General features: G+C 42.1%; 1 protein-coding gene across 8 annotated transcripts in view; it reads right to left on the bottom strand.

Annotated features, from left to right (window-relative positions):
- The window catches only part of ctnnd2b (catenin (cadherin-associated protein), delta 2b), a 180,712-nt gene that overhangs the window by 38,057 nt on the left and 127,600 nt on the right, over window positions 1–15,055 (bottom strand). For all 8 annotated transcript variants that reach the window (XM_037787547.1, XM_037787550.1, XM_037787553.1 and 5 more), the window contains 2 exons: window positions 13,463–13,595; window positions 9,289–9,502 (listed from right to left, as the gene is read on the bottom strand). In XM_037787547.1, the coding sequence (XP_037643475.1) occupies window positions 9,289–9,502; window positions 13,463–13,595 (347 nt within the window). The remainder of the gene's footprint in view (window positions 1–9,288; window positions 9,503–13,462; window positions 13,596–15,055) is intronic.

Below are 15,055 nucleotides of genomic sequence, written 5' to 3'. Positions count from 1 at the left end.
ATCAAGAAGAAGATACATCAAAGAGAAATGGATGCTACATACGAGCAGAGCAAAGAGGGCTTCTATATGTAGCCCAAAACTTCTCACAGCTGTCAGAAAGAGTTAGGGGCTGTCAATCGGTTAAAATATTTAATCGCAAATTATTTTGTATCTGTTCAAAATGTACCTTAAAGGGAGTATTTAATACTCTTATCAACATAAGAGTGGGCAAATATGCTGCTTTATGCAAATGTTTGCATATATTTATTACTGGAAATCAATTAACAACATAAAACAATGACAAATACTGTCCAGAAACCCTCACAGGTACTGCATTTAGCATAACAAATATGCTCAAATCATTACAGATTTTCCTCGCCAAAATTTAGCGCAAGTTTGGAGCATTATTTAGCCTTCTTCTTGACAAGCTAATATGTTATGGTTGGTACCAATGGATTCCTTAGGTTTATTATTTTCATATGATGCCAGTATCTTCATTCTAGCTTTAAGACTAGAGCCCGCTACAACCTCTTGAATACAGTAATGTTTCAGGTCTCAAAGGGCTACATAGTTCATGGTTGTACTATATGCAGCACTACGTACTATGTGTTTTTTATGTTTTTTTTTACTTTCATATGATGCCATGTGTCTTCATTCTCAGCTTTAAAACTGAGCAAGCTACGACCTCCGAAAGATCAATATCGAAAGTTGTGTTAAAGAAATTAGTGGCGTTAAAACTAATTTGCATTAAAGCGTTTAATGTTTAATTATCGTGTTAACTTTGACAGCCCTCATAATAAATGGTGACTACATTTATTATGAGGGCTGTCAAAGTTAACACAATAATAAAGCGTTAACGTAAAGGGTTTTGACAACTACCACAAAACAGCTGAGTAAAGCCTCGGTTATACTTTCCACAAGCACGGTCGCACGGACATGAGCTGACGCGAAATCACGACGAGGAAATGTTTGGATCTTTAATACTCCGTGCGGGTTTCTCCTCGCGGCAAGCCGACATTCTCAAAATTCCTCAAAGTTATCCATTTTCTCCGCCCAGTTAGAACATCTTGTGTACTGATAGGCGAAAACATGCCGCACTGAACCACCGCAAAGGCCCATGTCTGATGGTGTGACGTCACTTTGGCCGTGCGAACACTCGCTACCCTCGCGGATGCGGCAAGGATAAATCTAGCATAAGGCTGGAAAAGCATCTTTCAGCTTTCTCTGTGTGTGTGTCTGTGCACCATCGAGTAATCAAAAGCTTAAATTCTCACACCGAACAGTCAAACTATAACTACTGTAATTACTGTATGTCTGAATAAGCTAAACATGGCGCATAAGCACCTTCAGCAGCCGCTTGTATTCAAGTTAGGTACGCAGCATCTCTAAAGAACCCACACCGATGGTTTGACCTTGAAAACAGCAGGGTGCCTTTGTCACAAGAGAGAGAGAGACGGGCACTGTGTAAACTACCATGCCATTTGAATGGGTCTGCAGAAGGCTTTTAACAACTCAATGGCTGAATCAGTCATCATAATTGGTGTCATCTTCAGAAGCAGAGCAGAAGCAGAATGTAGAAAACAGGCTCTCAAGATCACTGGTGTCCTGCCGAGCCAGTGAACGGCTACATGAAGGTGCATTTTTTAGTCCATTTTTATTGTTACCATATGGAGATGTCTTCCAAAATCAGATTCAAAGGCAGGTAGCCTACATGCAGTTTGGTTGTATTATCCAATCTGAAGTTTTTATTGAATGAATGAATATGTTTCTAGCGGTTGCAGATTGCAACCAACTGAATCTTCTCCCTTCTTAGAATAAAGGGGAAGAGATGTCAGCTGAATATGTATATCATATGCAAAAGCATTGCAAATTGCATTTACTGACACTCACATAATATCAACTGTACTACAGTATACTTCAGAGTCCCGGCACTTATGATATTTTTGCAAGCATCTGAGAGTAAAAGCTTAATTTGGTAGCTATCAATTTTTTGCACATGTTTATTGTCCTCAAGCTAAAAGCCTGAGGCGTAAGCTTCACTCTTTGTTTTCATAATGAGGTGAACATCGATCACCGTTAATCACTTGGTCCACACAAGCCTACAGCTTTGTGTTAATGAGCCTCGGCCATAGCTTGGAATCATGTTTACTCAGTTTGGCTCCTTTAATTGACATTGTCATTAAAAACAGGAAACAGTGTAGCTAAGCAGTTTACTGTAGATCACATGAAGGTCAAACAAACCTCTATACCTCTGCTGCTGTACCGGCTGGGTGAGCCTGCTACTGTAGTGTTATGTGTTCATTTATTCAGTCATCACATCATATCTTATTTCATCTATAGCCCTGCAGGGACGATGATTTTTTGTAGGCCATCCAGGAAGTTAGCATCGCCCTGGTTCCCTCGACAAAAAGCCATTGGGATTGTTCCATCAGGTTTTGGATTATTGCAGAAAATAAGCTCTGTGGCAAACACACGTTTATGATAATTACACGTTTTGTTCAGCAAGATAATCTCCACAAATGAACACCACTTTTATGATTTTTGAAGTGTGAATGCAATCGCCAGAAGTAAAAAGACAGACCAGTACCCCATGAATTTAGATCACAAGATCAGAGCAGGTTCGGCCACTAATCGGAAGATCGGCAGTTCGATCCTCGGTTCCTCCAATCCACATGTTGAAGTGTCCTTGAGCAAGATACTTAACCCCAAATTGCTCTTGAATGCTGTGCCATTCGGTGTGTGAATCAGTATTTAGATTAGATCCTGATGGACAAGTTGGCATCTTGCATGGCAGCCTCTGCCATCAGTGTATGAATGTGTGTGAATGGGTGAATGCTGTGCAGTGTAAAGCACTTTGAGTGGTCAGAAGACTAGAAAGGCTAGGTGCAAGTCCATTTACCATGTATCAATATGTACTACCACTTAACATGTAATCTTCAGGACACTGGTACAGTATGCCCATACTAAAAGAGACATCACATGTTTAACAAGCCTTGGCCTCATGGTCTGAACTCTGCATTTTTTTTTAAACTTACAATTGATGTCCTTTATTCATTTCACAAATGATGCTGTTCTCATGCTGCATGTTATATTATGTGCTGTCATATATGGTTGTTGATGTTTTCTTGATAGTCTTTAATGCTCCTTGTGCAAAGCAAATTCCCCTAGGGGCGATAAAGGTTTCATTCGAAGCTAACGTTAGGCTATAAACAAACCACGGTCGCATGACTTCACGTCGCCGCCACTAAGCTAAAGGCGACTATAGTGTTCTGTGTGATGACGTTTAGTAGTCTCATTTAGCCACTTGTTAGCAACCGCCTTTTTTAAGATGCGTAAAAGCTTCAAAATTCACGAGTGAACTGACATATTTTATGTTGTAGAATATAAAATCTCATAAACTTGTGTTAAGCACAGACCTTATTTCAGGCATCTAACCAAAAACCCCATTGGCATTTATTAAAATTTAGCCTAACTCATGCCCATTAGCGTTATTTATTTCCCAACAAGCTAGCATGTTATGGTTGGTACCAATGGATTCCTTAGGTTTTCTAGTTTCATGTGATACCAGTATCTTCACTCTAGCTTTAAGACTAGAGCCCGCTACAGCCTCTTGAATCCAGTAATGTTGCAGGTCTCAGAAGGCTACATAGTTCATGGTTGTACTATATGCAGCACTACGTACTATGTGTTTGTCATTGCAGTTTCCCCTTTTTAATCTGCGTTTCCCTTACTCTTTGTAGATGTCGTTCCTCATCTCTTTGCTCTGCCTAAGCTGGATGAGCATTGTGACTGGATTGCATTGAGACTGCGGAGAGTTCCCATCACAGCGTGAGCCTGACAACTTCCATATCTGCTTCTGAAGAGCTGACGCCGACGTGAGCAATCCAGACCTGTCACTTAAGATGATGTGTGCTGCTGTGACTGGATGAAAAAGTTGCATTGTAATGACAAGTGGAACCGCAGCTTCTGATGACGTGCAGATTTTTTAAAAAGGGAATAAAGAAGTTGAAGAAAACGCAGCGCTCTGTGAGTCAGAGAGGGAAGACATCATGATGTTGGCATTTCTCTGTAAGTTTCTTTGAGGATAAAAATGTATACATCAGTAATTACAGCTTTCAGAATCTTAATGCATTAAAATAGGGCTAATCGATTAAAATATTTAATCGCTGCAAAAACAAATACTCTTAAATTCACTGTCTTCAAACAACCTCCGAGAATACCTGCTTACAAAATGCACATGAATACAAACACAACTCCGCTATATGCTGCATCTGATCTGCAGAGGTATAGAACTAATATCTGCTCTTCTAAAGCAGCTTTATTCCCTCCAAATAATCATCTTTAGTTCTGAACGGGGAAAGAAAAAAAAAGAGAGAGCAATTATGAAAACAAAAGGAGGGAGAGAGCCTGAAGAGCAGAGAGCAACAACCTTGTTTGTGCCATCAAGAAAAACTGTAGCGTGAGAGAGAAAGAGAGAGAGAGAGTCTGTGTATCTGTGTGTGTGGAGCTGAATCTGTAGCTAGCAAGGCAGGCAGCTTGGCTTCCCACTGTGATCCTGATTCAAAATGCTCAGCAGAAAGAGAGAGAGGCAGAGAGGATGGGCGTTATAGAGAAAGAGTGAAAAAGCGGAGACAGAGAAAGGCAAAGAGGACAGGAAGAGAAAGGGAGACCAATTACGAAAACCCAACCACAGAGGGATAAGAGAGCGAGCGAGAGAGGCTGAGAAACAGGGAGAGAGAGAGTTATTTCCTCTGGGTCTTTGAGAGAGAGAGAGAGAGAGAGAGAGAGAGAGAGAGACAGAGAGAGAGAGATGGTCCGTCTGCGTCCGGTCGGTCGTTCAGCTGATTAATTTGTGACAGGAGGGATTTCTGTGCTCCGTGCCTTGAATTGCTGCTCTAATTTATATGGTAATCTTCTTTAAGACTCCAGCAGCATACAAAAAAACCTTTTATTTCCATATCCGCTAAGCCGAAAACCCCTTTTCTATACTCGCTACGCACATATAAACATACATACATACATACATGTGCGCAGAGCATGCAAGGGTCACACTCCGCACCATTGCATGTGGGTAACGCGAGGACGCCTTTCACTTTCCCCCGTGCTCGTCTCGGTTCGTGTTAGTATTCATCACGACTGTCTCTTATTACCACGAATAACGCTTCAAATGTTTGTCCCTCACCAGAATCTCATGTCACCCTGATGTGAAGTACAGCTGTAAATAATTAGGAGAGTGGATAAGAGCTCAAGGGCAGCCACTGTGGGACGCGGGGACAGTTTGGTTTAGGAGAGTTTGCAAGGACGGGACGTAAGTATGGGTGCAACAGCCGAGTTGGAAACTTGGTAGGCTAAGCCTGCGTTCAAATCCTTTTTGGAACATAGGAAAGATTCCGATGTTTAAAACTTACAAGTGTTCACATCATCGGACAATACAGCACTATGTGTCCATTCAATTTGGCTTTAATTAACTTGATCAATGGCTGACGAGAAGTGTCCGTATTTGTTTTTTAATTGCAACTTGGATGTCAGAAACCAACCCTACTGCCAGATAAGAGCATCGATATGAGATGCTCTCTTCCTACAGTATCTGCTAGGGGTGTAAGAAAATATCGGTACACATGAGTATCGCGATGTTATGTTTTTGCGATACTGTATTGATTCTCCAAAACGCTGCATCGATTTTTAATTAACATCATAACCTGTTGCAGGCTCAGTTTTAAAGCTAGAGTGAAGATACTGGCAACATATGAAACTAGAAAAACAGCGAAGGAGGCAAAATAACGCTCCAAAGTTATGCTAAATTTTGGCGAGGAAAAACTGGCATGGTCATTTTCAAAGGGGTCCCTTGACCTCTGACCTCCAGATATGTGAGTGAAAATGGGTTCTATGGGTACCCACGAGTCTCCCCTTTACAGACATGCCCACTTTATGATAATCACATGCAGTTTGGGGCAAAAACCTAGTAGTTTTTTGAGAGGTGAAATCCTGTGATAACGTCCTTTTCACGTTCCTGTACCAAAACAGAAACAGTCATCTATTCAATCAGTTTGCTTGAAAAAGCAAAGAAATGGCAGAAATACGCTTCATTTGGGATGAGACAATGGACGGAGAAATGAGTGGATCAAGGACTGTATAGGGAGGCCTGGAGGACAGTGAACTTCATTACTGTAGAGTGAGATAATCTCTAATGATCTGTGCACTGAAACCCAATGAGTTGGATTATGAAATAACTTTCACTCAGTTGACCACGCAAATTATCCCTTTCCTCTTTGTTTGGGTTTCTCCGGCCCCAATTCCTGAAGCACAAATGTTTAAAATAGTTTGACAAAGCAATTCCTCAAGGTCCACCTAGTAGCTTTTTCTGGAGCTTTCAACGTTATCAAACGTTCTACAGATTGTCTGGTTGTCATGGAGATGCATTGTTAACATGCATTCCCAGTAGAGGCATTTTAGGACTTCCTGTCCGCAGATGAGAAGTAGCTCAGCTACTGAGCTTGCATATCAACAGATCAATGAACTCCATCTGTTCATAAAGGACTTTCCTGTTTCCACGGTAATCTAGAATTACCGCCTCGTGGTTGTCATCACTTAATTTTATCCTATTAGACGTTTCTGTGAAATTGTCATAATTAGCATACAAATTCTTGAGTTATGTAAATGTAAAATGTAAATGTAAATCAGCTTTTATTGTCACACTGTACATTGTACACAGCACAGCACGCAGTGAAATTTACTCTCTGCATTTAACCCATCCTAGTATTAGGCGCAGTGGGCAGCTACTATACAGCGCCCGGGGAGCAGTTTGGGGATCCGGTGCCTTGCTCAAAGGCAGCCCGGCAGTGCCCAGGAGGTGAACCGGCACCTCTCCAGCTACCAGTCCACGGACAGTATGCCAAGTCCCTACTGACTGAGCTACTGCCGCCCCGATATGGCCGATATGGTGAGGTCACAGTGACCTTGGCCTTTGACCACCAACATCTGATCAGTTCATCCTTGATTCCAAGTGGACGTTTGTGCCAAATTTGAAGTAATTTGCTCAAGGCGTTCCCTGTGATTTCACAAGAATGTGACGGATGTGAGGTCACAGTGACCTTGATCTTTGACCACCAATCTGATCAGTTCATCCGCGGGTCGGATTCAAATCCCGGGCCGCTGCGGTAAGGACTCAGCCTTGGTACATGGGACACCCGCTCTACCGGGTGAGCTCCCCGCAGTTTATCCTTGAGTCCAGGTGAACGTTTGTGCCAAATTTGAAGAAAGTCCCTCAAGGTGTTCCAAAAGAAGCGTTCACAAGTATGGTCCGGACGGACGGACGGACAACCCAAAATCATAATGCCTCCGGCCACGGGTGTTGCCAGCGCTGCGGCAATTTCAAGTTTGAATGATTAAAATGATTAAACAACTTACACTGTGTGTTTTAACTACCGACTGTCAGCACCAACTGGCCCAAAATGGAACAGACTGGGTCCAACGTGGTCTGTTCAGTCCTTATGCCAAATCATAGCCGGCTCTACAATCATACTGTCCCCACCTATACTGACCACTGTCTAGTACGTAAGCGCTCTGCTTCACTTTGTCCTTATATCACCCTAAAACAAACAGATTAAACTGTTCTGCAAAGCAGAAATAAGTAAAATCTTGCGTTCTGACATGTCTTGAAATACCATGCTCCTGACAGGCCTACAGCAGAGATGTTTTCATGAGCGTGGGTAGCCGGGAAGAGCAATCCATTTTTCTCATTTGGCTCCGGGATTGGAATAAACTCCCAGAGGATCCTGGATGTAGATCAGTTTTGAAAATGGAGTGGTATTCCACTTTTAGCTCTGTCGTCTCTCCATCCCCCCTCCAGAGGTAAAAGTCCTATTACCGTGGCCGTCCGTGTGAATGACAATTAGAAAGGGATTGCCAGGATATATAAAGTAAAAGCTGTAAAAAAAAAAAAAAAAAAAAAAACACTAGTGGAGGCACCACTGGTAAGCCTTTAATCCTGTTGGTGGTGAGTTTACAACCAAGACCTCAGTGGGTTTAGTACCTTAAAATTAATCAATCCTGGATACCCTTTTTACAATGTAGATGATATTTGTGTTTACTGACAGGCAACACAAACCTGCTGTGGATACAAGTACGGTGCAGCCCTTTCACACAGAATCTCAGTTTGACAAGTCAACAGTACTTGATGAGTGCTGGGAAGCAGGCAGGTGGTAAACAAGTCTCTCCACTGTGTGTGTGTGTGTGTGTGTGTGTGTGTGTGTGTACATCTCTGTATTTGTGCTCAAGTGTAACTGGGAGAGTGCAGTACAGTGTACAGTGTGTTTTGTGTGTTGTATCGCCAGATACTCAGTGAATGTTCCTGAGCATCTGAGTGTGTGTGGGGTTCTACACAAGAGGCAACATATGTGTGTATGTATGTACGTGCATATGGATGTAAGTGGTTCATACCTGTGCATTTGTACACATGAATGTACGTGCAGGGTTACGTGCAGTATTTTTTTGTGTTACTGTAATGAGGTTTGGGAAAAGGTGTCTTTGTTTCAGTTCATATGAAAATCTTCAGTATGTGAACACACAAGCAAACACATGCTAGAACTTGAATGGCACTCGGAGAGCGCAGACCTCCGCCAAGGTGCCCGAGTATGATTACCCCCCCTCTCCGTTCAGCTGGCGCCATCATCATGTGTATTTTTGTTTATGTTGAGATCCGCTGTACGTAGCAGAGCATTGTAAAACACTTCATTCAAACGGGACAGAAACAAAATAAAACTCACCTAAACCGTCGTCGTTACTGTTTCCAACAATCACCAAGTGAGCTTTGCTTGAACTCAACTGTAATCTAAAGTTGTCCCCCCCAACCCTGCCACCCCCGCTCTCTCTCTGTCTCTCTCTCTGAAGGAAAGAGGCGGGGTCATGCGTCATCAACGTGTCATCAGTTACACTGTGCATGTGTCATACCCAGAGGTCTTAATGTTCTGGCTGATCGGAATCCTTAAAAAAATTCCTGAATCCGGTTCATGGTCCAGATGGATTGTTCATTGTGCCCCCTCCAAAAAATGTCATTCAAATCCATCATGGACTTTTGGAGTAATCCTAATAACAGATAAACCAACAAACCAACAAACAAACCAACGCCGGAGAAAATATAACCTCCTTCCTAGGCCTTCCGCCTTGGCGGAGGTAATAATTCCTGCTTCCCTGAGGTAGTTTTCCCAGGAAAAGGCAGGAGAATGTGGAAAAAATTCCAGGGAAATACTGTGATCTCGATCCCCGCTGCAACATTCAGTAACATCAAAGAGTTTGTAAATAGTTTTTTACCTGTGAGCAGCTCTCGGATCTCCACGTCGGTGGTCTTCCGGAGCAGTCGCACCAGAGCTGGTATGCCTCCGCAGTTCTTCAGGGCGATCTTGTTGTCATCGTTGGCTTTGCCGTACACCAGGTTCCTCAGGGCTCCGCAGGCGCTGCGGTGCACGTCGGTCATCCGGTGGTCCAACAAGTCCACCAGCAGCTGGATGCCGCCCTGCCGCCGGATCTGAAGACGGAGGAGGGAGGACGGAATTAAGGGGGACAGCAGCTAGAAATTCACAATTAATGGAGGAGTTTCTGTATAGTTGTGTCAAATTTCCCCCACAATATAACAATAAAGGTTGGTGTATAAACAATAGAGCTTGTTCACGTCAACTAGAGGAAATATTTTCCCACTTTTGATGCTGTGGATGGAGAGAATGTTATAATGTAAATATTAATTTCTACTGTTTCAACACTTGTAGATAAACAGATGATGCAAGATATATTTAAATGCCAGCCACTTCACTTTCTGTCCCACCACCCCTCTAAGTTGTCTGCAGCCCTCCCTGCTTTCCTCCGTCTAGACAAAGAGAAAATGTAGGGCAGACTGCCTGCTTTCTATAAAAACAAGAGACGTTTTAGTGAAGTGAGACTGCACGGAGGCAAGGCGGTTGTGCATTGTCTTTTGTGCTCCAGATAAAGGTACGCCAGCATGAAGCCAGCTGATTCACTTTGGATGACAAGATCAAACTGGAAACTGATTATTTAGAAACTAAATGTTAGATCCTCAAGTAACAGACCCTGCAATGACTGGGTTATGTTAAAAAAAAAATCAATCTGCAATCTAACTATGAAGCAATAAATCTCTGTCTGTCTGTATGTAGGCCTATGTGTGTATGTGTGTGTGTCCTTCACATATCTCAAGAACCGTCCATCCGATCTACTTCACACCTGTCGGGTGTATTGTTGGGGACCAAAGGATGTGCAGTGTCAAAGTTGGAGCAATTTGGACGCTTGACACATTTAATATTAATGAACTGAATAAACAAGCGAACAGCGCTCTGTTCAGCAGCGGGAGGCGAGGCTTCAGACGGCGGCTCATTGACTGCAGTTCACCTTTGCTGCAGGTTTTGTTTTGTGTCCGTTATTAGGAGATCAGGGAGGTTCCCATAGGACTGAATGAACTTCTGGATGACTCGCATATGTACACAGAGCTATGTGGAAAGATTATATAACATATTAGATAACCTTTCTTCACTTCCTTGGAGTCAATGATCAATGAGCGCTTCTCGAGAACGCTGCAAGCAATCGGCTCGCTCCGAGGGGGGACGCGCTGCAAACGGGGACTGCACTAATTAAATCTAAACATTACAATCAGCAGAATAATGACTGCTTTATCTCACTTGACAAGGAAACAAATGAAGAGGAATTTGTCTTAGCAAAGGGCCGCAAATAATGACTATTTTAATATTGATTAATCTATTAATTAGTTATCATCGTTTTGGGTTAATCAGAAGTATTGTTTATCTGTAAAATGACGGAAAAAATGCTCATCACAAGATCCAATAGTCCAAGGGATTGTCTTCCAACTGTGTATTTTGTCTGGAAAACCCAAAGGGAGTGACTTAATAAGAGGAGAAAAAACAGAACAGAAATGTATAAAAACAATGAATCGATTTATTGTCAGTTAATTGTCTTATCTAGTATCGTCTAGTCTTGCTTTACTGACACAGAAGCAGGGATATAACAACTAACAGAATAAATCAAGCACACAATAAAATATTCTTTCCGGTGCATCCGGTGCTAGGAGACTGAACAGGCAGTGGGCCATACTGGATACATATCCCTCAACATCCTGTCTATTATTTCACCATTCAGGCATCTCTCTCTCAAGGGCAAACCACTATCTGGCCTGTGTGTTGTAGTTCTGGCAGCCTTGCTCTAATACACCGAACATACTTTATTCTTCAACACAATATCAACATCAGTCGTCTTTCTCTTCCATCCGTCTCTCTCTCTCTCTCACTCTATCATTTATGCCTGTTGGCTGATTGCTGTTTAAAGAACTTTGTTTGCTCTCAAATCCATCGTCTCCATGGGGATTAATAACGCGGAATTGAGCTGAATTGAGTTGACATTGAAGAGACGAACGGAACAGAGACGCTGAGTGACGACGGCTCGAAAGGACAGAAGGATAGACTGCAGGAAACAAGGCTGCACTCAGAGTTGGGTTAAGTGTGCCTAATGAGGAGTTAATGCCGTCTAATGTGGAGTTTGGCGGAGCTCAGACAGCTGAGTTTCCCCTCAATACAGACGTGTTAAATGCTCTCTCTCTCCTACTAAACACGTACAGGTAAACTGAGAGAGACTTCCTCAGTGACGGGGCTACAGACAATTCACTCCAACATTAGCTAATAGTCGCGTACGGTTGCGTACTGACCCGGTCTTGACCCAGTGCTCCCGCTACAATCCTCTTTTAAAACAGTTTTGCTCCATCTGTCGGCATACAGAACAGAATGAGGTCTAAATAAAATGTATTGAATAGAATATTTTCTATAGAATCTTAAGATAAGTGAATATTAACATTAACGTAAATAGGAAATTGTAGAAAATATAAAATGTGGAGTTTTGGCTCTGCTGCCTGGTAATTAGTCCAGTCCTCATAATATTATACAAATAGCTTTGGCTATACAATGTAAACATAAGCCTATAGGCTATGGCTGTTTAGCAGCTGTAAATTATAGATAACAATGTTATTATTAATTTAATCAGCGGTATATGGCCCACTCAAACTGGCTCCTCCAGATTCCCTTTGATACATGTTCAAATATAAAATACTATTAATACTATGGCTTGGCTGAATACTTGATGGTTATTATTTGTTGAGAGATGTGCATCCATATTGTACAGTATGCCCAGCTAATCAACATTTTAAATTCAATATTTAATCAATAGTCAATCCGTCTTGCATTAGTCCAGAGTTGTGACTGAACCTTGACTGAGAGACTAGATGATTACTGTCTTGGTTTAAAAAGATGTGTGCTAAGGTTGCTGCTGGAAAGCGTGAGTTTCATTTTGTGCATGTGCATACGAACGCGTGTTCACGTGTGGCGCGGTTATCTTCTTGTCTGAGTTGAGTCTATAAACACCGCTGCCAGTTGCCGTTTATCAAACGTATTAAATAATTGTATTTCACCCTCACTTTTGACAGACCGGAGAGAGAGATGCACAGCAACTTAACGTTACTGTTATTTGCTGACATTAAACTTGGAGAGGAGAGAATACAAGTTTGCCTGACTAAACAGTGCATACGGTCTGTCCGTAATCTGCCGCAAAAGTCATTTTTTTTCAACGTACTGCGGGCAAATTTACGTACCGAAAAAAAAAAAAAAAACGAAAGGAGGAGTTTCACAAACACATCGAAGATCACAGAGGTTTCCGTAGGAATGAATGAACTTCCTGGTGACTCATAAGTACACAGAGAAACGAGGCATAAAGCCTTCTTGATCTCTGCCAAATGCTGGTTAATCAAGGTTTTTTAAATGTATATATTTTTGGCATTTATGCGTACATTGCTGGATTTATGTGGCAGATAAATAATGAGAAAGACCTGCTGCGTGGTTCTTCAGTCCTCGCAATCGTGTGTGTGCACCCACAAATTCTTTGTCATTATGTGATTGCGACCCGGACTGGCTCGCGGACACGACGGCATAAAAAGCACTGTGAAAATGTTGTTGTATTATTTCTCCATTGGTCTGTTGCAGGACCATCAAAAAAACATTTCAAGGCCAGCACACAAACCCACCCACTCGCTCGTTGTTAAGCACCCTTGTCCCCCCCTGGAATCCCGCCTGTGGTACTCGAAGCACCGAAAAATCCCACTTGAAAACCTCAACAGCAGTGTACCTTTCCAAGAACAATGTTCAGTTGAACTTTCAAAACTTCAGCAGAGAAATCAAAAAAGGCAGTATCTGCATTCCTATCTAGCGTACTAGAGGAAATAGTCGGAGAGTATGTTTTTGTGTGTGTTCTGATTAAACTCTTGACTGGAAGCCACCAACTCTGAATAAAGTATGCCTGCATGTGTGTCTGTTTGTATATATAAGCGACAGGGTGAGTTAAGGCCAAGCAGAGTTTTGGAATTCAACCGTCTGTCTGTAAGCCCTCTCTCTCTCGCTCTCTTGGTGTCCTCAGAGATCAATACCTCAGATTTGATCTTGTTGTCTCCAAAGCAGAGGTGCTGGAGGTAGGCAGCAGCGTTGGACTGGACTGATGGGAACTGATGCTGCAACATCTGGATCACCTCCGGCAGCTCTGGATCCCTCCAGCCAAACTCCCTACGGAGACACACACAGAGAGAAAAATACAGCCTGTTGTGAGATGTGTGCAGAGACAGATTTGTGCGTATGCCAGCGTGAGTGTGTGTGTGTGTGTGTAGCTGAAACCCGTTACCAGACAGCTCGTCTCTCCACTGTAACGCTGATTTAAAATGCTCACCAGAGAGAAAGAAAGAGAGACAGAAATCGAGGTTGGAGATGAATCAAAAGAAAGAGAAAACAAAGAAAGGCACATTATATTTAATTCAAATAAAATGTGTTTAATTACACAGATTTGTATATTTATTCGGGATGTCAATCGATTAAAATATTTAATCGTGATTAATTGCAAATTAATCCTGCATTTTTTATCTGTTCAAAATGTACCTTAAAGGGAGATTTGTCAAGTATTTAATACTCTTATCAACAGTTGTGGGCAAATATGCTTGCTTTATGCAAATCTATATATATATTTATGACTGGAAATCAATTAACAACACAAAACAATGACGAATATTGTCCAGAAACCCTCACAATTCAACTTTGTATTTACTGTCTGCCAGTGTTGCTGCTGCAACACTTGAACTTCCCCTCTGGGGATCAATAAAGACTTAATTAACAATCATGAGCTTTGAGGCAGAAATATGTCCAAGTCTTCTTCATCAAATTCTATTGAGAGTTGGCACATATGACACATAGGAGACCATTTGTATGCATTGTCAGGAAGCTGATTAACAGAAGCAGCATCTTGGACGCACTGTAAGAGCTTCCTCCTGCTGGGATGAATCCTTTCCTCTCACTGCCCCAGCTGCTTTGGTTTGGTAACCAGGGTCTACCAGTACTTTTGCCTAAAGGCAGGCTTTAGGCATAGACATAGACACACACACACACACACACACACACACACACTAAGCTCACTAACCCTATACGTGTGTGTAAGGGTGTGTGTGGGAAAGAAGAAACACAGATGATTAACGTGAGAAAGATGCGATGTGAGAGAATGAAGTCACGGTGAGCGAGGGATCAGAGAGAGAGAGATGGAGAAGAGGGGGGGGGGCTTATCGATGTAGATTATCTGTCGCCAACAGCAACGGAATATCACGTTTCCTTGACAGCGGTGGTTTCTAGGGAACAACTGGAACTGGGGCCGGATCTTTTTTTTTTCTCCCCCTTTTTTGTTCGGGGCAAAGTTTTATTCCCTCATGTGATTTAACATTGTCGACTATAAACCCGGAGAGAAAGAAGGAGATGGTACTTTCTGGATATTAATGTTGCTATTAATTAGCTTCACTGTGCTCTACTAGGTTTCATACATTCTCCACATTAAGTTCCTACTTTTAAATCCACTCTTTTGCACATTTTGATTAGATTTTTTTTTTTAGGGCTGTCAAAGTTAACGCGATAATAACGCGTTGATGCAAATTTGTTTTAACGCCACTAATTTTATTTAACGTATTAACACAACTTGTGATTTTTAGGTT

This window comes from Sebastes umbrosus, chromosome 12 (assembly GCF_015220745.1).
Source record: "Sebastes umbrosus isolate fSebUmb1 chromosome 12, fSebUmb1.pri, whole genome shotgun sequence".
Lineage (NCBI taxonomy): Eukaryota > Metazoa > Chordata > Actinopteri > Perciformes > Sebastidae > Sebastes > Sebastes umbrosus.
This window is presented reverse-complemented; position numbering and strand designations above follow the sequence as displayed.